The following is a 27,848-nucleotide window of genomic DNA, read 5'->3' as shown; positions in this document are numbered from 1 at the left end:
GCATACAATACCTTTCTGTTGGCAGATCATAGTGTGCTTTTAGCAAGACAAAAGACCCTGAGAACTGCAACTCCTTTTTTGAGTAATTACGCATTAACAATCTGAAGAAAGAGTATTTCACGGAGCATGACAGTTTAGCCTTTAGTAATGTTGATGCCATTTTTATTGCTGAAATTCTTTTACTGAATACTGCTGTACAAACATTCTGGTGAAAGCTTAGGCCTGAGTTTTCCATTCCCAAAAGTCATGCTAGCTCAGGTCCAGCTGTATGGAACTGCTGGTTAGGAACAGAGAGATTCTTGAGCTCCACTTTATGTTAATGGCGTCTGGGTGATCTCCAGGTTCTGTAATTGGCCATTACTTCCTCTATACACTCCCTGGACAATTTTATTCTTTCCCATGGTTTCAGTCTCCAGCTTGATTCTCATCTATGGCTCCAGCTGAGATTTTTTTCTGAGGTTAAACTTGGATATTCAATTGGCAACTTGTCATCTCCACTTGGAAAAATCAAGAAGTACCTCATGTTGGGTCCCCCCAAAATGGGTACCCCAATAATGAGTCTGTGATTAAAGGAGCGAGACTGATACAAAGCGAAAGTCAAGCAAAGCTTTATTTTGCGCCAAGCATTAAGAATCAGACCGACCGTCAAACAGACCGGTCGGGGCCGCCCCTTACAGAGAGGGCGACCCCTCCCTGCTTTCCAGACTAACTTTTAGAGCAAAGGCCATGTGGTTGGGCCTGGCCACACACAGGTGGCCAATGAAATTGTAACACACAGAGAAAGCTGCACAGTCATGCTAGGTGACCAATTGAATTACAATTTACCCTAGTAGACATTTGAACCAGCCTATCACCTTGTTCAGAATTGGTGCCCAAAAGGTGCCCAAAGGGTGGGGCCCATACTCCTCCTTGATAGTTAGGAGACAGTATGCGCCCCCACTGATTGAACACCTCCACCTGGCCTGACCCACCCCTCTATTTGGACTTTGTTACCTGGGACTGGTTTCCGGGACTTGCTTTTAAGTAAGCTCCCCTGGGTGGGAGGTGGGGTGCGGAGGGGGCAGAGTCTATTTAAGTTTTACAACAAAATGGCAGTTCAACCGGGGTGGGGCCGCTCTGGCTGAATAGGCGCCTCCACTCAAGCCCTCCATGTCTCAGACTGAATAAATCATCTCCTCTGTCCTTTCTCTCAACAAATTTCACTTTCTGATTTTGCACCTTCATTGGGACTATTATTCACCCACTGCTCAGATCGCAAACTTGGAATCATCTGCCTTGTTCTTCTTGTCCATCCTGTGCATTTTCCATTTCGTTTTCATCCCACATTGCCAGTGATCAGATCCTGTTGATTTTATAACTAAATCTCTAGATTCTTTCCTCTATTTTTTTCTGTCAAGGTCCCAAGTTTTCAGAATTTATTGTTTAAAGAGTACAAAAGTTTTTCGACCAATTACCTTCTAATTTAGCCTGCTGTAGAGTCCAGTGTCATACTACCAATGGTGAGCTCTTTAAAACCAAGCATGCGGGCACCTGGGTAGCTCAGTGGGTTAAAGCCCCTGCCTTTGGCTCGGGTCATGATCCCGGGGTCCTGGAATTGAGGCCCACATTGGGCTCTCTGCTCAGCGGGGAGCCTGCTTCTCCCTCTCTCTGTCTCTGCCTGCTTCTCTGCCTACTTGTGATCTCTGTCAAATAAATCTTTAAAAAACAAAAAAACAAAACAAAACAAAAACAAGCATGACTTTGCCAATGCCTCACTTAAGATATTTCAATATTCTGTTGCTTTCAGGTAAGTTCTAGAACTTTGACTTGATGTACAACATTTATCCCATTATTGCTTCTGACTACTTCTTTAGACACACACTTTCTAATCTCTGACACATACCTTCTACTCAGGCCATACCAATTCCCCAGGTCCCACAAGTGTACCATATTCTTTGGCAGCTGTGCCTCTAGTGAAATCATCTCCTTTCTTTTATTCTTGACTCAGTTTTCAAGACTCATCTCAAATTTTATGTCTCAGGATACCTACTCTCCCTTGTTCGTGCTGTCTTAAATGTCCTTTCTTTTTTTTCCCATAGCAAACTGTGCATCCCTATTTCCTATCTGAGACGGACTTTCGGAATTTAAAATAATGAGTGCTTTAATTAAATAGCTATTACCTCAGTAGTTGTTCGTCATTAGCATCCACCTTTGGTAATTACAGCCAAAGTGAAGGCTGACCATATATATTTTATTTTTTGAAATTGTATAACACTTGTGATTGAGTAATCTAAAATCTAATTTAAATTTCATTTGACTTCAGTATAACCTTTGTGAGAAAGTATGAGTTTCTAAGTTATTTTTTCCCCATGTTACCGGTTTATTTCTTCCTCCTTTAGTGGTTGGTTTCATTTAAAGACTTTATAGTATGTTGTATACCCTGCATTGAATTAAAGCTGTTTCTCAATATTTCAGATTGTAAAACTATTACTTAAGATTTCAGATGACAGTTTTCGTTACTTCATGGTCGATATAAGTGAATGCTCTTTAAATTTTACCATTCATCTGTTTATTTCATTCATTAAGAAAAAATGTTGATTGTAGTAGTTACAAATTAGAGATATATAAATCAGTCCATGCAGAGCTTACAGTCTAGGAAAGGTTGAAGAGAATGCACATTGATTATCATTTAAAAAATAAAATCTTTTAATGTCTTTCTATAGAATACGTGATTATTAAGTTTCAGATCATTATACTCAAATAGGTCTTCCCCATTAGTACTTCATTCATTTTTTCATTTTTTTCAACAAATATTTATTGACGCCTATAGCATGCTCACACTCTGCCAAGCATAAGAGAAGCAACCATGAGCAAAATCAGACCCATAGATCTTACAGATCTTACAGAGCAATGGGAAAAACAGGGTTCCAAGCATCAGACAAAAAATTGAAATTGCGATTCTGATCATTCTTACAAAATGTAGCTGTGTAGGGCTATTTAGGTTTATAAACGGAGCACTTAACTTTCTTTGAAAGATCAGGGAGGGCAGAGATTTGAAAGGAAAGTGGATGTTAACTAGAGTGAGATCATTTCGGGCACAAGCCCCTGTGGCCCTTGTAGGCCTGTGGCAGGAGGAAGCGTGTTGTATTTGTGAACTAGCGCAAGGTGAGGTGAAGAAAGCAGAGAAAGAAGTGGAACAGGAAGAGTCTGGAGGGCTGGACAGGGGAATGAACACACTCTTGTAGATCTTGTTAAGGACTTTATCTTAAGAGCCACGAGTATATTTTAAGAGCCACTGAAGTAGGGGAGAACCCAGATTGTATTTGCATTTCAAAGCCTTCTTCTGGCTACACTGAAGTGAAGCGGTTTAAGAGATTTCCTAAATCCGGGTGGGAATTGATAGTAGTTTGACCGGGGTTGGTAGCTGGCTGTAGAGATGGAGATGAGTAGATTGATTTGAGACATATCGGGGAGGAGGAGGACAAAGAAAAGATGGGGAGGTGTCAAGGAAGCCTGGTTTCTACTTTGCATTATTCATTGAGATTAGAGGGCTAGATAAGAACAAGGTGCGGGGCTCAATTAAATTAACCCTTGGGCTGTTGCATTTGAGAAATCTTTAAGAAATTTACATGTTAAATTTATCCGCAGCAGCAGTATGGTAGGAACATTAAAAAAGATGAATCTTGATCCATGTTTTAGAAGTTATAATCTCATTGGAAAAAAATAAGGTATAGACACAGGAAATATTTAAATGACACAAACACTCAGGACCTCACTTATTATGTAATACAGAATGCAGGTCCTTACCCAATGTCCTTTTCCACTCTGTATTATATTTAATTATTTAAACTCAATTACATAACATTTCATCCTTGAAGTATATTAAATATTAACATATCACTATTGGCAACTAATGAAATTAATTTATTAATTCAAATTCTGGGAATGTGTATACGCACACATACTTTTATTATTTAGGAAGATAGAAAAATCTATATAGAGAGCAGTTTCATCATACATTTGAATATGATGTTCACTGGTCTACCAAGTAGGTTTTTTTTAAAGTGTTGACTGATGTTAGTTGCAAATGAGATTCCAAGAAGCTGTGCTATTATCTGTAACACTCTACAATTCTCTCACTCATTCCTCTGCAAAAAACAGGCACGGATGTGGTAAATACAGACAGGGTGGTGACTTCTGACAGGCTTTGTGCACAAGGCATTTGAAGAGCAGACAGGATTTGTACAAAGTTAAAGCAAGAGTACTTTCTAAGTGGAGGTTAAAAGAATTCAAGAATTGCACGGTGTGGTTGAGGTGGACACCAGTAGGGCTAATTAGTAGATAGGGTCCAGAGTAAATACAAGGTCACTGGTATGCCCTGTTTACGTAGTAGCGCTTACGGCTAAGCTTTTGCGATAAGATTTCTCGTTGTTTCCATATGATAATATGAAACTCTTTTGCCAATTCTTCTGCAGGCTCCCGTCTTCGTCAGGAAGATTTTCCACCTCGCATTGTTGAACACCCTTCCGACCTAATTGTGTCAAAAGGAGAACCTGCCACTTTGAACTGTAAAGCCGAAGGCCGCCCCACACCCACTATCGAATGGTACAAAGGGGGGGAGAGAGTGGAGACAGACAAAGATGACCCTCGCTCACACCGAATGTTGCTGCCGAGTGGATCTTTATTTTTCTTACGTATAGTACATGGACGAAAAAGTAGGCCTGATGAAGGGGTCTACGTCTGTGTAGCAAGGAATTACCTCGGAGAGGCCGTGAGCCATAATGCATCGCTGGAGGTGGCCAGTAAGTACACGGGGCTCTGGGCTCTTGACAGCGGGAATGGTGCGGTGGGATCTTTTGCCTGGAGAGTGGTAATAAGAAGTCAAACCCCTATCCCAGGCTTTACTTGAGCAAAATGTCTAGCTTTTTGTATGAATACAGTCCTCTACCTATTTGATACGATTTTTATTTTTTTTTTATTTTAATCGTAGCTGGTTTTTCAGGCTACTTTGGGATTTGCACATAGTTGTTAAACCCTTCTACTTGGAGTTTGAAGTTGTTCTGTTGAACATTTTCATTGAAATTGATTTATTCTTAAAAAATTGGTTTATCCTTCTCCTTTGTTGCTTTCAAATATACTGAATGCAAGTACGTTTCTGTGGAAAGAATAGCATGGGGTATTTTTCATTTGTCTTCGTTTGGAGAAATACTTTCAACTGGTAGTGTAAGATATGGTTTTAAACATTCTAATTCTTAGAAATGTATTCTACTTTTGGTAAAGGTATAGGTAGAGAAATAGACGTATGTGCCTTATACGTTATTACTTTGGCTACTGTAGTGCCGTCTGGGAGGAAAACTTGTGTATGTCATCCTATGGTGGTTGATGGTTTAGTTTATTCACATGGATACTAAATACAGTTCATTTGCAATCACCTCAAGAAGGATCTCTTGACTAATGATTAAATTGTTAGGTGCGTAATGTATTTCGATACAAATTGGGCTTCTCTTATTTTTAGTAAACATTCAAGAGGTAGCCAGAAAGTCTCATATCCTTGGAAGAATCTGTTCTATGTATTATAAGTACAGTTGAGTATTGCATAGTGATTGGTTGGAAAGACAAATGAAGTTTAGATCTCTAATACACTTTACACAAAATTAATGGTGAAACTGCAGACATAACTATGTATATATGTATCTATAATGTTTTCCAGGATAATTGATATTTTGATATAATTTATGTTCAAAATTGAACTATATAATCAGCTTCACAATCTCTACTGTCATCTCTAACATTCACCTAGAACTTGAGTATATCGATCCACAGGTAGTTACGCAGTTACAGACATAGAAAGGAATTGAAAGACAGATTTTCCAACTTAATCCGATTATTAAAATGGACTCAGTCTCCAAGAATCAAGATGGGTTGATCACACGCATAGATCCATGTAGTACTTAGGGTGAGACAGAATGCCAAAGATGTCCAACACGAGCATAAAATTTAAGGAGCTAAAAAAATGAATGTAACCGTTTAAAACTATGCCAGAACTAGCCACTCAACATTTTTAAAACATCTACTCAAAAGTCAAGTTTATATTTCTCTTCACATTGAATTGATCACAAACTTACTGTGCTTTCTCTTACTGCCTTGATTCTTAGTGAAAATCTTGAACTATGTAAGTGAGATGAACAAAAGCTGTAACCACAGCAGTAGGCTACTTTTCTTTTTCTCCTCCCTTCCTCCCTCCTTCCCGCTCATCCTCCCTCATTCCTCTCACCCCCCTCCCTTCCTCTCTCCTTTCTTCATTCCTTCCCTCCTTTCTTCCCACTTCCTTCCTTCCTTCTTCCTTTCTTCCCAAATTTAAATGTGGTGCAGGCAAAAGAAGTTTAAGTGTTTTTATAAAAGGATATGTATTTTTTGGATACAGTTTTCTTTCAGGTTATGATATTAATACTTTTCTACCTTTTGACACATTTATATATATATTTTTAAAAAGATTTTATTTATTTATTTGTCAGAGAGAGAGAGAGTGCGAGTGAGCATAGGCAGACAGTGGCAGAGGGAGAAGCAGGCTCCCTGCGGAGCAAGGAGCCCGATGTGGGACTCGATCCCAGGACGCTGGGATCATGACCCGAGCCGAAGGCAGCCGCTTAACCAACTGAGCCACCCAGGCATCCTAACACATTTATATTTAAGAATACTTATTCCCTGTGGGGGAAAAATTAAGTTAACATTTGAATACAAATATAGAGAATCAAGGAAGATGGTAGAGATGACCTACTTGTATAGATGGTATAGATAACCAACTCTTATTTTTGGTAGATAAGAAACTGAAGATCAGAAGGAAAAACAGAGTTATTGTTTATTCTCTGAAAGTATAATCCCTTATAAATGAAGTGTGTACCAATAGAAATATATATCTGAGATCATATTGTGTTTCTGTGTTATTTCTTACAATACTTGCATTCTGATCATTGCCAGGGTTTTTAGAAAATGTTATAGACAGGAATAGAACATCTAAACACTTACCCTTTAGATCTCGCCTTTCAAAACTCCTTTAGTTTTACTTTAGATGATCAAGATACCCTTAATGCACTGGGATTTAGAGAGCTCTGTTTTTTTAATCTGGCTTTTGTGTAACTATTTTAAAAGACATTATTAGTTTCCAGTTAAATTCTTTTTCTAAGCAAGACCTTCCATTACTTTGTGAGTCCATTATGGGAAATGCCTTTCCAGTCTTAGTCAACAAATACACCTTCAAGGAACTGAAAACAGACATAAGATCATTATATAACTTTTATTAGCAAAATATTCAGATAATAGTCCCTGAATGCATACATCCCGAATTTTCGTGTGGTATTTCTCATTATGTCTCCAAAATGTTTCAAGCTCCAGAGAAAAGAGAATATAGTTAAGATACTTTAAACAATCCTTTAAGATCATATTCATTAACAATTCATACATGTAGAAGGGTAACATGTGTATTATATATTTATCAAACTTATTTTGATATTCATAGGGATAGTTTGATAATAAAGATTTTTATTAGTGATAATAATAATTATACTAAGTCCAAAAAAAGTTTGAGTAGTGTTTGTGTTCAAAATTTTTGTACTTGTTCGATTGCAATAATTAACAATATGTTTTTATTTGGATAATTTGTATTATTTTGTAACCTAATTTATATGGGAAAAATTAGTGCTCTGGAATTAAAATGGGTTCTGTGTGTTTAAAAAATTATTTAGTAAATTCAGGCTTTAGTGCCCTACAAATAGATTTGTAGTGACGTAGTTCACTGATATTTTAATTATATATTTTAGACAATAGTTACTGTTAATTTACTATTTTAAAGTATGTTTGTGTCCGAAAATGGAAAGTTGCCTTTTGTATGTTACATAAAAAACCAGGTCTTGTGTGTATGTGGGGAGGTGTGGGGGTTAGGGGTAGAAGTCCAGGGAAACATAGGCCATATTTGCTGTGGGTTAAATCTGTAAAGTACGGTTCTAGTTTGGTTTTATTTTTTCCTGGAGAATATTACTACCTTTTTTTTTTTTTACACATTAGTTTAGGTACATGAAATTCAATAAGAACTATTCTTATTCTTCCCAAAGACACAGGAAGGCAAAGATTGCATCTAATTTCTTGGTGAGTCTGTAACCCAGAGTAATAGCATTAACAAAAGTGTCTAGAGGCAATCCAGATTTCACAGCACAGTTGTTGGTAATGCTTTTAAAAACATTTACCTGTGTTTTATTTGCCTTTAAACCAAGTTTTACAGCTGTAACAACAACTAGATTTCTCGGTTCCTAACAATTGTCAATCTCTCAAACACTGGAAAAAAAAAAAAGATATTGAATGTCATTGAAAACCTTGTTTCTGTATAGAAATGCTATTAATCATGTCTTTTGTGTCTTTAATATTTATTGAAATTTTTAAAATTCACCAAAAGGATTATATTTTTTAGTTATTTTTAGGATTGTTTATTTTTTATTTTCATTTAAATCCCCATCATAACTAGGTTAGATCCGGTGAAAAGCACTGGCCAGCCTTTGGGTGTCGATCCTTGCCATGTGGTAAAAGCTGCATTCCTTATTCTTGAAAGCTCAGTTCTAATGCAATTAAAAAGTTATCTCACACAATCATAAAGTCTAAGAATTGAAATGCTAAGAAATATATGATGGTCCTTCCTAAAAGTTTCCTGGAATTTTTGGAAGTTTATCTCTGCAAAGGAAAATAATTTTTAATCACAGATTTATTTTTTTCAATATATTTTAAAATTCTTCTTCTTCTTTTTTTATTTTTCTGCAAACCAAGAACTCTACAACTTAATGGGGACATTACATTGGAAAATTTAGGAGATACCACTTGCTATTTCTAAGATTTTTGAAAACTTCACTCTTTATCTAATTCAGTTTCAAAGTTAGCTTTCTAAAATGGTCTTGCAAGTGGTATGTTCTCGTTTGTCTTGTATTAGCTTTATTTAAGAGTCTACTAAATATTTAGAAAGATATTTATTGGGACCATTCTCCATTCTCCTGTCCCCAACATCATCACTTACTAAATTTAGAACTCCATTTTGTGCCTGGCACAAATTAATAACACAGTTCTTAGACACAACTTATATTTAATAAGTAATTTGATCTTGGGTAATTACATTGAATTTTAAGGAAAATTAATCTGAACCTTGACCCTCATGCTTCCCATTGTAGAACATGGCCCTCTACGTCATCTGCTAAGCAGGGCACAGTTCGCATATGGCTATTTGTTTCATATTTAAGCTGTTTTCTCTTGAGGAAAAGAAATTCCCTTTAGACTAGGCAGACATCTGCTGGCTGTTGTAGCAGCAAAACCGGTGGAACTATCTTTCCTGGAGAAACAAATAAACAAACAAACATTTTTCCCAATTAATCAAAGATTAAGTCTTCCCAGATTTTATTAACTAGGGTACATTTTAGTAGTAATTACTTTGGGGTAAATGTTTATATTTTGAGGTGAACTACTCTCAATATAGCATGATCTCTTGTTGTTATTAAATGATACTCATCAAAGTGATTAAGAATTTGATTTATCCAATTTTCTTCCTTTGGGTAAAATGACAAAGTAAACTCATGGATGCCAAGTAGCCATGTGTTTACCTAGGTACAATAGAATGTATTCCTAAAATCTGGACCTGGGAGGATGGAAGGATTACTCCTGGAGGTGAAATGGTTCAGATGAGCAGGTGGAAATAAAACATGCCTTTATACTTTAAAATATTGATTGATCAATTGATTGATTATGTGCACACACATGATCAATCTGATCTCTATTATGGTCAGACACTGGAATTATTTATACAGTTTATATGCACAAACACACACACACACACACACACACACACACACACACACACACTGTTCCCTGATAGTCTTTTTATTTTTGAAATTGAATTTGCTTTATATCACATATCTAAAAATATTGTTTCCTCTACTTAATTTGTTTTATTGTTTTAACTAGGCATTTTCAAGTGTTTTCACCACATTCTAAAACCTTTTTTATATCTTATTTTTGTTTTCAATGTTAGTCATTTAGTTTAATGATTTAAAAATCTTTTCACTTCCTGGTACACTAACATCTAAAATGAACTGATTCTTTGTTCCAAAATTGATTCATGATTAAATGAAATTATGCATATAAAGTATGTGGCGCAATGACTGCCACATAATTACAAATCATAAATTTTAAATCATAAATTTAATCATTGGTGCTGTTATTTTTATTACTTTTTTCTTCTTTATCTCTTTCCATCAAACACCAAGGTTATTTTTATAGAAAAGGGATCTGATGCTTCTGACTTGAAAAATGGACTCATTTCATTTTAAGTTTAAAGCTATGTGCATTAATATACTAAAACATAAGTAAATGCTTCAGTAAGTAAATGTTCTTAAATTAACTTCTGGTTAAATAAAAAATGTCTCGAATATACTAAATACCAACTTGAATTGAAATCACTGATATGAGAAATTTACCTTTACCTTAAAATCTTCAGTGCTAATGCAGAACATGAAATAATGTTGATTCAAATTGTTTTTCTTTCACGGACAAATGAAAAAAAATCAGTTTTATACTTTTACAGTTGAGATAATATTCACATTTTTCCTAATCAAATTAATGTATGTATTCCCTTAAGTAGAGGCAGCGTTGCTAAGTTCTATGACATGATTATTGTTACTGAACATTTGAATTTTACTGTCCATCAAATATGTTCTTTTGTTGTTGCCTGTCTTCATCGGCTTATGCTGGGTGGCTTCAATGACAAATATTTATTTCTCATAGTGCTGGAGGCTGGGAAGTTGGAGACCAGGGTGCCAACATGGTTGGGTTCTGGTGGGAGCTCTTTTCTTGGTTTCCTCCCATGGTAGAGAGAGGTGCTAGTCTTTTTATCCCAGTGAAAGGACACCAGTCCCATCTGAGGGACTCCACCCCAATGAACTCATCCAACCCAAACTACCACCCAAAGTCCATCCCACTGGGGATTAAGACTTAAACATGAATGGGGCAGGGGAGGGAGACACAAACATTTACTCCATAGCTGCCTTTACTGATTATGTTTAGATTTTTGTTATTGGGTTTATAGTTGTTTTATCCTATTAAGTAACTGAGAAATAAAAATCAGAATATCGGGGAAAAGTTCTGTAATCCTCACAATGTAAGTAGTAGGTCCGTCAGAGCACTTGTTACATCCAGATGTCAGGTTTAAATTGTGTCGTAAATCAAGTGTAGACAGATTATACCTTCAAGTGAATGTAGTGTCAGGGGAACTCTTCATTGGTTTGGAAAAGTAAGAGCAACATCCTTTAATAGCTACATTAAGAGAGAAGATAGTGGTCATTTTCTTTCGAAAGAACATAAAAGTTCTTCCTCTTTTCTTCCTCCCCCATCTCTCTTTTATTTGTTTTATCTTTTCAAAGAGGATTTAATATGAAATATGAAGGCAGAAACCTGTATTTTCATAATCCATGAAGAGGTGGGTCCGTGAGAGAGGACAGTAACAATGGGCATAAAAAGAAAGTTCGAGTTTCAAAGGGCATTTTAGTAGAAGACTGACTGTTTGAGTGACTATTTATTTATAAATAACCAACAGATTATTTTCTATCTTGAAACCCCTGCTAGCTAAACATGGTTCAGGGTACATGTTCAGTTGACTTTTTCAGCAAACTTTTTATGTTTTTCCTTTATCTCACATAATGGCTCTATATTATTCTTTAGTAGATTTGTAGAAACATCTCAAGAGTAGGGGCACATTATACATTTCTTTCTCTTTACTCCTAATCACAAGTTAAGGAATGTGATTAATAAGCTTAACGAGATCATTTTTACATAACTTTGAAAAATTTTATTTTATTTGTGATAATATGTACATGTTCTTATAATCTCATCACCAAGAGTTAACTACTGTTGGAAGTTGGGTAGACACCTTAAGGTCTCTATACATGCTCTGGGAAAACTATTCCCTATTTAATCATTGTTCAGTCTTAGGTGGCCAAAAAGGGCATTGGATATGTTGGAACACATATCTATATCATAAAGACTAATTGGAAAAGTTTAGCTCTTCAGGTTGGATCCTACAAAACAACTTCCTTCTGCTGAATATTACTAGATACACCATCCTGGACAAGACTCAATTCAGTAATTATGGGGTTAGAGGGTACATATACCATTACTAGTCTCAGGAGCCACTCCTTTAATTTTCTCAAAAAGTAGATGGTGTTCATATGTGCTGAAAAATACTAAGATGATTATTTCAACACTAGTTGATGCTCAGATATAAAGCCCCTTGAGGCTTCCAGAAAATCAATTCAGTATTTAGTTATTTATGGGAAATTCTTGGCAGTGTCTCCTCCTTTCAACAGTACTGTCTGTAAAATATATTAAAATAACAAGATAGATTTGGTTACCTCTCAAATCTTATCATCATATCACTATTCCTTTTAATCCTACTAATTTATTTATGACTTAAATGCTGGAAGTTTTTCCCACATACACAGACCAGCTTGAGAATCATTTGTATGTATGTTAAAATGAGTGATAAATTCATTTAATAAAACATAACCAAACCTTCTTAGTATAATTAATTTTAAGATTATTTATTTATTTGAAGTAGGCTCCACATTGGGTGTGGGGCTCATTGTGGGGCTTGAACTCATGACCCTGAGATCAAGACTTGAGCTGAGATCAAGAGTTAGATGCTCAGGGGCGCCTGGGTGGCTCAGTGGGTTAAAGCCTCTGCCTTTGGCTCAGGTCATGATCCCAGGGTCCTGGGATCGAGCCCCACATCGGGCTCTCCGCTCCGGGGAGAGCCTGCTTTCTCCTCTCTGCCTGCCTCTCTGCCTACTTGTGATCTCTGTCTGTCAAATAAATAAATTAAATCTTAAAAAAAAAAAGACTTAAAATTAAAAAAAAAAAAAGAGTTAGATGCTCAGTTGACTGAGTCACTCCGGTGTCCCTAATTTTAATTAATACAATATAATTTAGTTTAAGCTGTCATTAATTATCAATTTAAACTTTTTTGGTCAGGTTAAAATAAAATACTATTGAATGTTTTTGGGGGTATAAATGCTCTCTGTTTCTCTGTTACCCAAAGTGGGCATTAAAAATGTTTTTATTTAAAGTCAAGGATTAAATAAATATGTGAAAAATACTACAATATAGTTTACCCCCCTCAAAAATATTTTGTTTTATTTTTCCAAAATAACTCTTTCTAGGCATTCTAATTCGTTCTAGCTATTCAGTGGTGAACAAAAAAAGAAATGGTTTCTGCCTTCATGGCAATTGCAATACAGTGGGGAGAAGAAATAAGGACAGAAAAAATAAGCAACTACTATAAAAATAACTTTATGGTTAAAAATTATGAAAAGTACCCAGAATAATTGGGGTCAAACTGAGAACTGAGAACTGAAATAGAAGATAGTACCAAGACACAGAGTAAAAGAAAAAGTGTCTCAGGCAAATAGAACAGTACATCTATAAGGCCATAAGAAAATAGAGACTTGGGCATATTTGAGAAAATGAAAGATGGCTGGTATGGCATATGAGTAAGGGAGACAGCTAGGGAGGTAGGTGGGGTCTAGATCATGCAAGGTCCCATAACCAGGGTAATAATGTTGGATTATATGTCCAATGCAATGAGAACCACAGGTTTCTGGGCAATAGTGGAGGTGACATGATCTGATTTATACTTTAAAAATGTAATCATGTAATATTTGAGTACTATATGCGTAGAGAATGAGTTGCAGAAGGACTGGGAGAGACCAAGTAGGAAGCTCCTAGGTATTCCAGGCAGAAGATGATGCTAGTGAAGCATGTGATAGTAATGGAGATGAAGAGAAAAGCAAGGATTCAATTTGAAGATTGAAGACCTGGCTTACTTATGAAGGGTGAGACAGTAGAGGCTGAAATTTTGCAAGAGATACAATTATTGGTAACAGCAAAGTCCAGGTCAAGTCTATGACCATACAGATAGGATTGGGAGTTTGGGTAAGGTGATGTTATCATTGAGAGGCTAACAGTAGTTCCCTATGCTGCAACCCATCACAATCCCAAGAAATCGTATTTTCCTCTTTTATCTCAGCTTGCAATATGCTTACTTTCCTGTTCCACTTGTCATTACCTTGCAGTCATCTCAAGATGGAACCATGTCATTACCCAAGTGCCTACCACCACTCCCAGCACATTGCAAGTGAAGTGATCTAGAGTAACTCAGTAGCAATTTATTCCACATGGGACGACCGTAATAGAGTGTCATAATGCCACTTCAAGAAGCAGACTAACCTACCATTTTCACTCATTCCCAGCACAGTTTCTTTGTGATGTCAAGCAGTTCACATGATCTCCAACACTCATTTGAAAGCACAGTGCTTAGAATGCAGTTATCAGAGTTTTTCTTTCTTTCAAGGTTCTGGACTATTTAAGAAGCTCTTCTGGGGGGCGCCTGGGTGGCTCAGTGGGTTAAGCCTCTGCCTTCGGCTCAGGTCATGATCCCAGGGTCCTGGGATCCAGCCCCGCATCGGGCTTTCTGCTCGGCAGGGGGCCTGCTTCCTCCCTCTTTCTCTGCCTGCCTCTCTGCCTACCTGTGATCTCTGTCTGTCGAATAAATAAATAAAATCTTAAAAAAAAAAAAAAAAGAAGAAGCTCTTCTGGGGATAACATCACTTAGGAAATTTAGCAGTACCTGGAGGGGTTTTCTGACGTTCCCGTGGGAAAATCTATAAATGCAGAATAAGACCCAAGTGTCTTTACCTTCACTGTTTCTTTCTGGGTAGGGAAAAACTACACAAAATAAATGTTATGTAACAGAATTATGTGTATTTTTGTACTTTACCATTAATCCATATATTCTATATAAAGCTGTTATAGGCCAGTAGATTTATATTTAATGAAACAAATTTGATGAGAAATTGAAGGGAAATGACAGCATAGTAATATTTTAAATTTCTTATTACAATCTTAAGCTTTAGTTTGTGGTTAATGAATTTTTTTTAAAAGCTTAGTTAAGATTAAGATGTAAAGACCAATGAAATCTAGACATTGCAGTAAGTAGGCAAAATAGAGATAAGAAAGAGAAGAAACCCATATGGATAGTAATGTTGTATGTAGCCATGTGAGGGAAGCAAACTCAGGTGAGGGAAGGATCCAGTGGGTTATAGGCAGCAGTTGGAGGCTTCTACTCAAAGTGTGGTTGGGGACGAGAATCGTTGGCATTACCTGGAAGCAAGTTAGAGATGCTGAATCAGACGCTGTATTTTAAGGTGTTACAATGTAACTTGTGGAAATTCAGATTCGAGAAGCAGTGGTATACATTGTGCTCAACTGGAGTTCATAGGCCCATACTCATCCCCTAGAACAAAGAAAACCTTTTGGAAGGCAAACCCAGTGTGGCTGATTTTTTCTTTTCTTTTCTTTTCTTTTTTTTTTTTAAAGAGAGAAGCAATTAACAAGATTTTCAGTGGGGTTGAATTACCCTGGGCTTCTAAACCAGGACTGAGGGCAGGGGAGAGTAGAGAAGGATATATAGGAGACTAGTAGAGATAGCAAGTCAGGGGTAGAGATGGAGAGGGGGAAACACAGAAAGAAAAGTACAGGAGGACACAGAGGGAAACACATCCAGAGTAACACAGAGAGAAACTCAGACAGAGAGACAGAGACAGAGAGAGAGGAAAGAGGGGACAAGGGAGAGGGAGAGCAAGACAGACAAAGAGAAAAGGTGAGAGAAATGCAGATGGAAGAGAGGTAGGGGGTTGGGGGGTTGTAGTTATGGTAAGGATTAAACTTAAAAGAGTACAGAAATATACATTATTGGCCTGGATGGAGAAGGAAAACAGTGTTTACTATGTATTAATATTTACAGATAGTGGGATATAAGCAAAGAACAGGATACTCAAAACTTTATCAATCTCCATAACACCACTTATCAAGAAAAGTAATACATGAACTATATCTCAGGTGTTTTTATGTAAATTCATGGAAGGCTGTATTTACTTAGCATAATCCAAATGTGAAATACTGTATTTATAGCTAATTTTACTTTGCATTTTCTAGAATGAAAATTTAGAACTCTGGAATTTATTAAAATGAATAGAACCATGCTGGAAGGGTCATTTGGAAGTCATTTAATCTGTTCCTCTAACTTTTAGTTTAAATTATCTAAAGATCATTTGTTGTATTAAACGCGGTTCAGAGCCAAAGATTATCTAGCCTCCATCATCAGTAACCCTCACATGCTTCAGCATATGTTAACACAAAGTTATTACTTTAATTTACTTAAGTCCTATGCTATGGAAGTCTTTCTTTCATTTTATAGGCTAAGTGATAATAGAAAAGCCATTTTTTTTTTATATAGCATCTCATATGTTTGAAGATCGTTATTAAGTAGGGCCTAATTTTTAATAAATTATATCTGATGTTTAATTTAGGTTTCTGAGTATAAAACAGTTTCTAATCTTAGTCTTTTAGTATTTCCGAAGTGGAAACTGTAGCTTTAGTAACATTTTAAGTCGTATTTAACCTAAGGTCTAAATTGAAGTTTTAATAGCGCCTATGACATTTTACACTTGTCAAGAGAAATAAAAGTTTATGACCAAATTATTTAGTATGCCTGAATGGGGACCTTTTTAATCTTACCCAGTAAATGATGGAGTAGAAGTTAGAAGAAAAGCCAGAAAGTTAAAAAGAAAATGTGAAAGGACATCCCTTCCCCCCAAGGATTTATATTCTTTCTCAATGTCTTCCTCTCCATCACCCTGTATCTCTTCTCCACATAATACTCTACTTTATCTAGATTGAGTCACATTAAGTTACCATTTTATCAGATTCTTATCTCTGTCAGACACCAGAAAATGGATTAGGAGTCTGTGTTTGCTGTGGAACGATACTGAGAGCATTTTGATCACATAACTCAGCGCTTGTCATAGCTTACTCAAGTGACTTCTCTTAGCTCTAAAACGAGAGCATAGGACAGGTTGTAACCTTGTTGAATCATGCTTAAGGGAATTCTTGGAAAATATGATTCTAGTGTATTTTCCTTTGGGACCACCTCAGGAAAGAAAGTAGCAAAGAGCCAAAATTCCACAGGAGAGTAGAAAATATTTTTGTGGTCAGTGGATTGAGAACATGTTGACAGCTGCCTTTAACTCCTGTCCTCTCATCTTTTGCCTAAATCACCAAAAACTGAAACCTTGAAGAAACTCAGAATTCTGTGGTCATATTCTGTGACACCGGGAGGCAAGAAAATCAACTCCTTAACAGTTTTCTTTACTTTCTTTCCTTCTCTCCCTCCCTTCCTTCAACTAATTACCACTAAAATCTCTGTTCTTTCTGAACTATATTGGTTATAATTCTTTAAGCCTCCCTCAAAATTTCAATCATCAACCCCAGATGAATAACCATACATTTCTTACGATCTATTCCAAGAAAAGTTTGTGTTGTTTGAATGTAAAGAGTTCTCTTCACCCTGTACAATGGTTTTTATCTATAGCGTACACTGTGGACATTCTTTATAGTTACAAATAGAATTTATATGTATGTAATTTGTATATATGTATACACATATGTATTTTGTATATAGATACCTACTCATACCTATATAATTTGTATAGAATTAGTGACAACTAATTCTGTCATTAATTGTGTTCTCAACAAAGTCAAGGCAAGTTCATTTAACATAACTCTGTGACCTTGGTGAGTTTACTTAAGCTCTCTATGCTTCAGTTCCCTCACCTGTAAAAGGGGGATATTAATTCTACTTACCTTAGAGAAGTTTGAAGAGGATTAAATAAGTTGATACATATGAAGTGCTTAGAAGTGTGGCTGGTTGCCAAAGCAGTATATACATGGTGACTATTATATCATGAGCTATTCATTATGGTAGGCACATTGATGGATAGGAGTACTCCTTCCTTTCCTATGGTTCCGAAGGATGTCTCTCTTCATTGCAGGTAAGTGAAGGCTGACAAACTAATGCCATATACGGTTACATTCAGAATGAGCTTTCCTTTCCCAGTGTCAGCCATCCTCTCATATATAAATGTACTTAAAATCCCTATAAATATTGGTGAAATGATGTATTGTCTTCATGTATCAGTGCATGGTATATCTTTTATGACAAATATATTTTTGAGGGTTTATAACACGGTTACTGTTATTGGCATGGTTAGCATTTAAATATTTCATTATGGCTTTTCTCACAATATGTTCCAGTGAAGGGGTGCCTGGGTGGCTCAGTGGGTTAAGCCTCTGCCTTCAGCTCAGGTCATGATCTCAGGGTCCTGGGATCGAGCCCTGCATCAGGCTCTCTGCACAGCGGGGAGCCTGCTTCTCCCTCTCCCTCTGCCTGCCTCTCTGCCTACTTGTGATCTCTCTCTCTCTCTGTCAAATAAATAAATAAAATATTTTAAAAATATATATGTTCCAGTGAAGTATTTCTGTAAGCTGTTAAAAAATAATTTGTACATTAAGTCTTTAAACAAACTTTTCCACGTATCTCTTTTCCGTAAGACTGTAGAGGTTTTAAAATATTAATGAATTCTATGAAGCATGAGTAGGGGAATCTAAATTACTACAATTCCCACGTTTATATGGAATGCCAAATCATTTTTTTCAGAAAACAAATTGTTTTTTCAGAATGCATTTTCAGTAAAAATTAGTTTTGGCGTCCTGTGGGTGGACATACAATTACAAAAGTGTCTGTGTATCTCCTGTTCAGGGTCGTGGTCACTTATCTACATGGTTTCTTTGTTTCAAGAACATAAGAGTAAGAATATGATATACTATTCTATTTCTATTTTTTTTTTCTTCCAGGAATGTTTTCTTCTACATCGGTATGTTGAAGGCTATAACAGGGATCCAGTCAATATTCCAAACATACAAGCAATTCAAATATGGTGCTTTTCCAAAACTTTGCAAAGAGGTGCTTAGCACCATGTGTGGCCTTACCCTTCTCTTTCACTAATATCCTATTACTGTTAATAGACTTGACCTCAGCTCTCTAAACTTTGTTTTGTGTAATGGATATAATTTACCTCTTGCAAGCATTTGACACAACAGACCTCCTTTGCAAATTGTTCGCTTTCCCAGAATTTCATGGCACCCAGCTAGATCCACATTAGATCCTACTGCATGTAACCAAAGTTGGGCAGTTTAATAGACAGGTTTTAATTTGATTCTGGAGGAAGGCTGTACAGTAAAAGTATGACGGCTTCAAAAAGGCATCAAGAGTCCAGCTTCGTTCTATTTTTCTGTTCTGCCAGGCTTAGTATGTGGATTTCTTCCTGGTGGTTACAATGTGATAACTGTACCTATCAATATCATCTTTCTGTGCTGGGCTAGACGGAGAAGTATAAAAAGTCAGCAGCTCCTGTCCCCCTTTTAAAAAAAAAAAAAAATCAGGACAACAATAAATTTCTGGAACTCTCACTGGGTAGAATTCTCTTATATTACCTTGGCTAGAACTATGTTACATGGCCAGCTGTAGTTGCAAAGATGCATGGTGTTAAAAAACAAAACTCAAGGGAGTAAATGTGAAGATCTAATTGACTTTACTAAGTGATTCATGAATCACGAAGCATCCCACATGGCAAGTAGAGAGATGCCCCTAGGAGTTGTAACAGCAAATGGAAGGTTTTTATAGGAAGGAGGGTGGGGCCAATAGTTATCAGCAAAAATAAAGGAAGGATTGTTTCTGGCAAGGTCACCTTTCATTAAGGAGAATGTTAGGGGGTCTCATCATATACATTACCTCATCTTCCTTTGAGGAATAGAGCAGGTCCCTGTGCCAGATTACGTCATTGGTGCTGACCAGAAAATTTCAGGTTTATTGGCTTAGATTTCCATTCCTGGAGAGGTTGAAACTGCAACTAAATCTTGGTTTGCTATCCTGGGGGCAAGTGACTGCACCTTGAAGTCCATAGTTTTCTTTGTAGCAAGGAGAGATGTTTTTAACCAACCCATTTCTTCCCCAAACAAAATTTGGTATTTGTTGAAAAGGGGAACAGAGAATGGATGTTGAGTAGGCAACTAGCAAGGTCCACTACGTATGTGCTATTGATTTTCTTCTTATTTGTCTGGCTGGGCCTTGGCTTATCGCTGAAATGTTCAAGTTCCTGGAGGATCTCTTCTTTTTTTACTCTGTGGCTTACCCTGGATGACCACACCTACCTTTTTGGATTCAGGAAGAACTATTGTCCAGATTGACTCCCTGTTCTCTTATCTCTGGACTGGATCTCTACACCCAGCTCCATTCAGAGGTCCCAGTAGTACCTCAGCGCAAATGTCCAATATGAGACTGACCATCTTCCTTTCCATCCCTGCCTTTCCTCTGTTTTTTCCCAGCTATGAAAAGGCTACCGCCATCCAGCCAGCCTTCCCACCCAGAAACATGAGATTAATTCTTTCTTCCTTTCTTTCCATCTGTTCACGTCGGTTGATCCTAGGTCTTGCTGATGATTTGTCCTGAATAGCTTTAGAATATCTCCACTTATCCACCCCCCCTTTTATTCTAATTAGTGACACCATCATTTCTCACCTAGATAACTGTAATACTCTTTTGCAAGTGAAAATCTCGTCTGTCCCTCTTGATTGCTCACTCACAGATTCTCAGTGCCATTAACGTTTAAACTCTATTTTTTTAAAGATTTTATTTATTTGAGAGAGAGTCAGAGAACACATGCACGCAGCATGTGTGCATGAGTGGGGGGAGGGGCAGAAGGATAGGGAGAAGCAGACTCCCCACTGAGCGGGGAACCCAGCTTGGGGCTCTATCCCAGGACCCCAGGATCACGACCTGAGCCAAAAGCAGACACTTAACCAGCTGCACCGCCCTGGATCCCCAAGTCTAAACTCTAAAATTACTTGTAAGAATCACTCTTGATCACTCACTCAGAGATTCTTGAACGTCCCTAAAGTCTAAACTCTTGAAAATGATGGGCGGAGATTAGTGTGATCCTGGCCTTGTGGCCTAGAACTCACACTCTCCTTACCCTATCCCTTCCGTCTGGAAAAAAGTATTTATTGTTTCAGAGCTCAGAAGAGCCATCCTTTACTCTGAACCTCCTTTTCTGTGTATCCTACCCTTTTCACTGTCACATCAAGGTTAATCGTACACCTCCCTATATTCCTTTATCATAGTATGTAACCCCTGTATTGTAATTAGATTTTTGGTATTTCCCACTTAATTCTAAAGACTATATAACTTGTAGTACCTAGTACAGGTCACAGAGGGTGTGTTATTTCTAAATCTCCATCAGTAAACAATTCTATATAATGATCCCCACCAACCAACAAACAATAATGAGGAAAACTTTTTCCTTATATCCAAAGGTGCTAATGGGCAATTACACAGGTTATTTGTATTTTTTAGCTTAGTGTGTTTTATGCCTCACTCTTTTTTCCCCCTCCCTATTCAGAACCTTTTTTTCCCTAGAATCAACTCCACTGACAAGTCAAGTCTATGATTATACATCTCAGCTAATTTTTCAGAAAAGTTTCAAATACAACATTCATCTATTTAATACCATATTCTGATCATTAGCTCAGACTATGAAGTTTAATATACTTTTAAAAAAATGATATTAAGTTTTGGCATTTATACTAAATAGTGGATACTATACAGGGATATTGAAAAAGAAATGGGTATGAATATACTTCAGTAGAAATGAACATCATTTTTTCCCCTACACTGTTAGATAAGCTTCATGGAATGAACTATTCATTAACATTTATATTTCAATGTATGCTGTAAAATTTTATTCCATTATAATCTAACATACACAGATTGAACATCAGTTATGAAGCGTGATCACAGAGAATCCTTCCAAAAACTTTACAATTCAGATTTTTCTCTTCTAATGTTAGATTTAAAAATTAATAAAATCATTGCTATGAAGATTTAATAAGACTACTTAAAAATATAGTTTTCATGTAAATATAAAAGACATGTTAAATATTTTAAAATTTTAGAACATTCTTTCTCCTTTTTCTTACAGCGAGACGGAAAGCCTAGACTCTAGAAGGACACAGTCCTCTATGTTGGTACTTCTTTTGACTGACTCAGTTACGCTGATAACCATTTTCTAAGCCGTAATAATGCTACTAAGGGGTGGATAGAAAGAATGCTAATTTAAGTGAAATGGTTTCAATTTAATTAACTAATTAACCAATTGTATTAAGATATAATGTACATATAAAATTTTATTACTTTTAGGTATACACATAATGATTTGATAATGTCTATATTGCAAAATATTTACCACAATAAGCTTAGTTAGCATCTTTCAGTGCATATAATTTTTATTTTTTTCTTGTGATTTTTTTTTAAGAAAAAAATTTTTTTAAAAAGATCTTATTTATTTGACAGACAGAGATCACAAGTAGGCTGAGAGGCAGGCAGAGAGAGAGGAGGAAGTAGGCTCTCTGCGGAGCAGAGAGCCCGATGCGGAACTCGATCCCAGGACCCTGGGATCATGACCTGAGCCGGAGGCAGAGGCTTTAACCCACTGAGCCACCCAAGTGCCCCTTTTCTTGTGATTTTTAAAAAAGATTTTATTTATTTTAGAGAGAGAAAGGGAGCACAAGCAGGGGGAGAGGCAGAGAGAGAGGAGGAGGCAGGCTCTCTGCAGAGCAGGGAGCCGGATGTGGGGCTCAATCCCAGGACCCTGAGATCATGACCTGACCTAAAGGCGGATACTTAACCCACTGAGCCACCCAGGTGCCCCACTTATGATGAGAACTTTTAAGATCTACTCCCTTAGCAACTTCCAAATATGCAATACAGTGTTGGTCACTATAGTGATCATGCTGTACCTTATGTTCCTAGGACTTACTTATCTAATAACTGGAGGTTTATAGTTTTTGACCAGCTTCATATAATTTCCCCCACCCCTTTGCCCTCAGCCCACCTCTAGTACCCCTTAATCTGTTCCCTGTACCTCTGAGTTTGGTTGGTCTTTCTCTGTATGATTTATTTCATTTAACATAATGCCCTCAAGATCTCTCTATGTTGTTGCATATGACAGGATTTCCCTCCATTTTATGGCTGAATAATATTCCAGTGCCTGTGCGTGGAAACACACACACACACACACACACAGTATTTATTTGTTCATTCATAGCTTGTTTCCATGTCTTGGCCATTGTAAATAACGCTGAAGTGAACATAGAAGTGCAGATATCTTTTTGAGGTAGCAATTTCTTTTCCTTCAAAAATACCTGGAATTTGAATTGCTGTTGTTGTATTTTTAATTTTTTGAGAAACCTTCATACTGTTTTCCATAGTGGCTGCACTGAAGTGGTTCCAATTTTTAAAGGATTTTTGCTGAAGTCAGAAAGTATACACACACAGTCAAACTCATACATACACATCCAAATTGAGGAAATTTTTTTTTTTTTTAAAGATTTTATTTATTTATTTGACAGAGAGAGATCACAGGTAGGCAGAGAGGCAGGCAGAGAGAGAGGAGGAAGCAGGCTCCCCGCTGAGCAGAGAGCCCGACGTAGGACTCGATCCCAGAACCCTGAGACCATGACCCGAGCCGAAGGCAGAGGTCTCAACCCACTGAGCCACCCAGGCGCCCCCAAATTGAGGAAATATTTTTATATGCTACTATGGATTCAGCTAAAGTTCTTTCTTAATGTTTTGAAGAAAATGCCAGATTCAAATCTTCTTTAGATTCTTAAAAATAGGGTAGAGGCATATGATTTATTCATGAAATTTTGGCTAGGAAAAATATGAACAAAGAAACCCTCTTCCTCTATTCTTGCCCTGAAATGCTACAGTTACTGTGTTAATTAGCTCTATGTTATTGTGGGTTATTTTTTCTTATAAATAATTTATATATCAGTTTGCCTTCATCCTTCAAAATGGCAATGCATAAAATTGATTTGGTAGAATTGTACCTTTGATTAATATTTAATTTGAAATTATTTTACAGATTCAAGTTTAGATGTAACTATGTCACATTTTAAGATGCTAAGTGTACATTAGAAAGCTTGAGTATACATGTCTTCATAATCACTCCCTATTTTATTATTCCAAGCATCATTTCCTCAGTTTATAAAATAACATATTTTATAATGTGTAAATAGAATTTCTTTTTTTTTTTTTTGGCTTAGTAACAGAGTGGACTAAATTAAAAATCACCCCCCCCCAGCTTCCTATACTATGAAATATATACCATGAAGCTGTTGTAAATATTTACCAATTTGAAAATATAAGTGACTAAAACCCCAGAAAACAGGTCAAGTCCCTACCTCATGGGACTGTTTCTATCATTCTCTTATCGGAGGACCCTGGGCAATCAGTTCACGATGAAGGATACTGAATTCCTGATGCTCATGCAGGTGAAGGAGCCAAGGACCAAGAAGAACACGTCTCTTAGACAACTTGAGTTGATGCGCAGAAGACATGGCTTGAAAGAGGATTGATTTCTTCTAGAACAAGCCGTTCTGTCTTATCCCCCTATTCCCAATCCCATTATCTTTTCTCCCTTTAATAGGCTTTTGATTTGGTACAAAGGAGGGGGCCACTTTAGAATAGAGTTAAACATGTTTCCCAGAGCTTACTCGCCCAATCAGCTCAAGAACATGGACTCCGTCCATTGATAACCCTACAGTGCTGTGTACACCATCTGGGAAGAGGGGATCTTAATCCAGTCCTTTTCCATTTTAGCAATAAATGACGTGCAAAAAACCCAAAGAAAGAAAGAAACAAACAAAAAACAAGCCAGGGCTAGAATCATGTGACTAATGATAGATACTTGTTGACCATTGATTTCCCTTCTTGCTCTGAGTGCTGCACCAGGATAAGGAGCTTGTCACTATCACTGCTGATCTAAAACTGTGCCTAGCAAGTCTCTGAAATGTCTGCTGAATGAGTGTTATGTAAGTTTAATGCTTGAAATTGATTTTCTGGGACTTGCCTAAGGACTTGATCGTACCTCCTAATCTCTGTGACTTAATTTTCTTATCTACGAATAGGCAATGCTATTTGCTATCTTACATAATAATTGCATAATTGGTTAACTATTGGAAAGTAATTTGGACGGGTCAGAGATAGGCATTGTACAGATAGAAGGGGGTTATCAATCTGAAACATCAATGATGTTTTCAGAACTTCTGATATTTCTTATGCTTTGGCAAAGCTGTACAACCTTAGTATCTTAGAAATAGAGGAGAGGAGGAGAGGAAAAGGAAGGAGAGGGAGAGGGTTTTAAATTTAATTCTCTCTGATGACCATTTCTATGAAACTTTCTTCAAAATTATGCCTTTTCTTAAAACTTTGTGTTTTGTTTTGTTTTGTTTTTAATTGACATTCTTTAGTTTTTTTAGCCTGGACATACAGACTTGCGTGGCCAGGGTGAACTAGTGAGTAAGTGTAGGGCATTGTCCTATTTGCCAGGAATGGTAAGCCCATTTTCAGAAGGGGCATTTCTTTCAGAAGGGGCACACTTGGAGGAGTGTGCGACTCTTGATATTGGGGTTGTGAGTTTGATCTCCACATTGGGTGTAGATATTACTTAAAAATAAAATCTCAAAAAAAAAAAAAAAAAAAAGGAAGAAGATGCTTTCTTCTGTTGCCCCCGACATTTCTGCTTGGTGATGTGAAGGTGGAAGAAATGTTTCTGTCAGGGATGTTATTTGTTTTTTTTTTTTTTTTTTAAGATTTTATTTATTTATTTGACAGAGATCACAAGTAGGCAGAGAGAAAGAGAGGGAAGCAGGCTCCCTGCTGAGCAGAAAGCTCAATGCAGGACTCCATCCCAGGACCCTGAGATCATGACCTGAGCTGAAGGCAACAGTTTAACCCACTGAGCCACCCAGGCACCCTGGCCTTAGTTTTAGATTATATTCTCACAGCATTTCTTCTGTTGACTAGCCTTTTGTGCCTTTAATTCTATGGCAACCTAGTTAGTCTTTTACATATTTAATTCATTAGATGGCTAAAACTCTTTTCTGCTTTTGTCTATGTGCTGTGTCTTCCCTTTTTGTAGTAGTTGTTTGGCAGAATTTACTGTTTGTGCCAGATGTTGTTCCTTGTTAAAAAGTGTGCAAGTGGGGCGCCTGGGTGACTCAGTGGGTTAAAGCCTCTGCCTTCGGCTCAGGTCATGATCCCAGGGTACTGGGATCGAGCCCCGCATCGGGCTCTCCGCTCCGTAGAGAGCCTGCTTTCTCCTCTCTCTCTGCCTGTCCCTCTGCCTACTTGTGATCTCTGTCTGTCAAATAAATTAAAAAAAAAAAAAAAAGTGTGCAAGTGAACTGTCCCAAATTTTGCATGTAAACACGCCCATTCGTATTCTGCCACTGATAACCTTTTTTCTTTTTATACTTATGTCCGGAAAATTCTGACTTTTTCAAAGGTGGACTTATTTTGAGAACAAAATCCTATTATTTTAGAGACATTCCATTTGGGACATTTATTATACTACAGAGAATCTCTCATTTCAGAATGACCCGCATTTCACTTAATGTTTACAGAAACTGTTCATTTATCTGACATAAGGGGCTAATCAAACTCCTTAAGTACATTCCTGGCTGTTTGGAAGCTTTTTAAGCACCATAGAGAGAGTACTTAGCAATGGAAATTGTGTTTATGTATATGGAATATCACCACTGAAGTTCTGAACAGACCCAGAGGAAGAAGAATATTGAATTTTAATATTCAAGCTAACATTACTTATTTCTACTTTATATTTAACTTAGTGGGATAAATTGGCCCTTAGTAAAACCATATTATAGAATATAATCTAAGTTTGTTTGTTTTTTTAATTTGAGGAAGAAGTTGAGGCGGAAAGCCATGTTAATTACAGTAATAAGCAGTACTTCTGAGTTTGCGCTATGTGCCCAACTCTGATTTACATTTATTAATTTACTTAATCCTCACAAAAACTCAATGAAGTAAGTATTGTTATTACCCTTATTTTTTTAGATGAGATCAAGGCTCAGGTAGTTTAAATAACTTTGCCTGTGCTCATGATCCTTATGCTATTTTGCTTCTCCCACTTAATGAGACTTCCTAATCATGAGACAGTCTTATTCATGAATGTGAAACTTAAGACAAATGCATTTTCTATACGAGGCAATTACCTTCTCACGTAATAACGCCAAAGCATGATATATATTACTTCCTTTGGTAAAATAACAGTTCATGGGGCAGTCAGTAGGTTCTAAAATGTACCATTTTCCATTTATATTTTTCTATTTGTTTTTGTAATCTCTATAGACAAGAACCAGTAAAATGTTAAGTTTTACATGCAAATCCTTTTCACACATGAAAATCTTACATTTTTATTCTGCCACAGTCCGTTGGTTTAATAGCTATACATTTTGCATTCAGGATTAAGCTGTGGCTTTGATATCTATGCATTACTCAGAAACTAAACTATTCTAAGATTAGTGTATTTAAAAATCTTCTCCCCAAATAAAACCTGAAAAAGGTAAAATGAGGAGGTAACTTGGTTAGTGTTCTTTGTTTTTGTCTTTAATATTTTTTAATAAGGTTAAGAAATTTAACCCAAACCTTCCCCAATTTATTGTGACATATAAAGAAAGTGACTTCATCACTTAGAGAATGACAAATACCACATGACTTCACTCGTTTGTGGAATTTAAGAAAGAAAACAGATAAAAAAATAAAACAAAACAGATGAAGAGAAAGAGAGAGGGAGGCAAACCAGAAACCAGACGCTTACCTATAGAGAAAAAACTGAGGGTGGCTAGAAGGGAGGTGGGCAGAGAGGGATGGCTTAAATGGTTGATGGGCATTAAGGAGGGCACTTGTGATGAGCACTGGGTATTATATGTAATTGATGAATCACTAAACTTGGCTCCTGAAATTAATATTATGC

General features: G+C 36.8%; 1 protein-coding gene across 1 annotated transcript in view; it reads left to right on the top strand.

Moving 5' to 3' along the window:
* The window catches only part of ROBO1 (roundabout guidance receptor 1), a 411,503-nt gene that overhangs the window by 69,139 nt on the left and 314,516 nt on the right, over window positions 1–27,848 (top strand). Inside the window, 1 exon segment of the mRNA XM_080801074.1 lies at window positions 4,455–4,781. Coding sequence (XP_080657200.1) covers window positions 4,455–4,781 — 327 coding nt within the window.

The sequence above is a fragment of the Martes martes genome, assembly GCF_963455335.1.
Source record: "Martes martes genome assembly, chromosome: 1".
Lineage (NCBI taxonomy): Eukaryota > Metazoa > Chordata > Mammalia > Carnivora > Mustelidae > Martes > Martes martes.
This window is presented reverse-complemented; position numbering and strand designations above follow the sequence as displayed.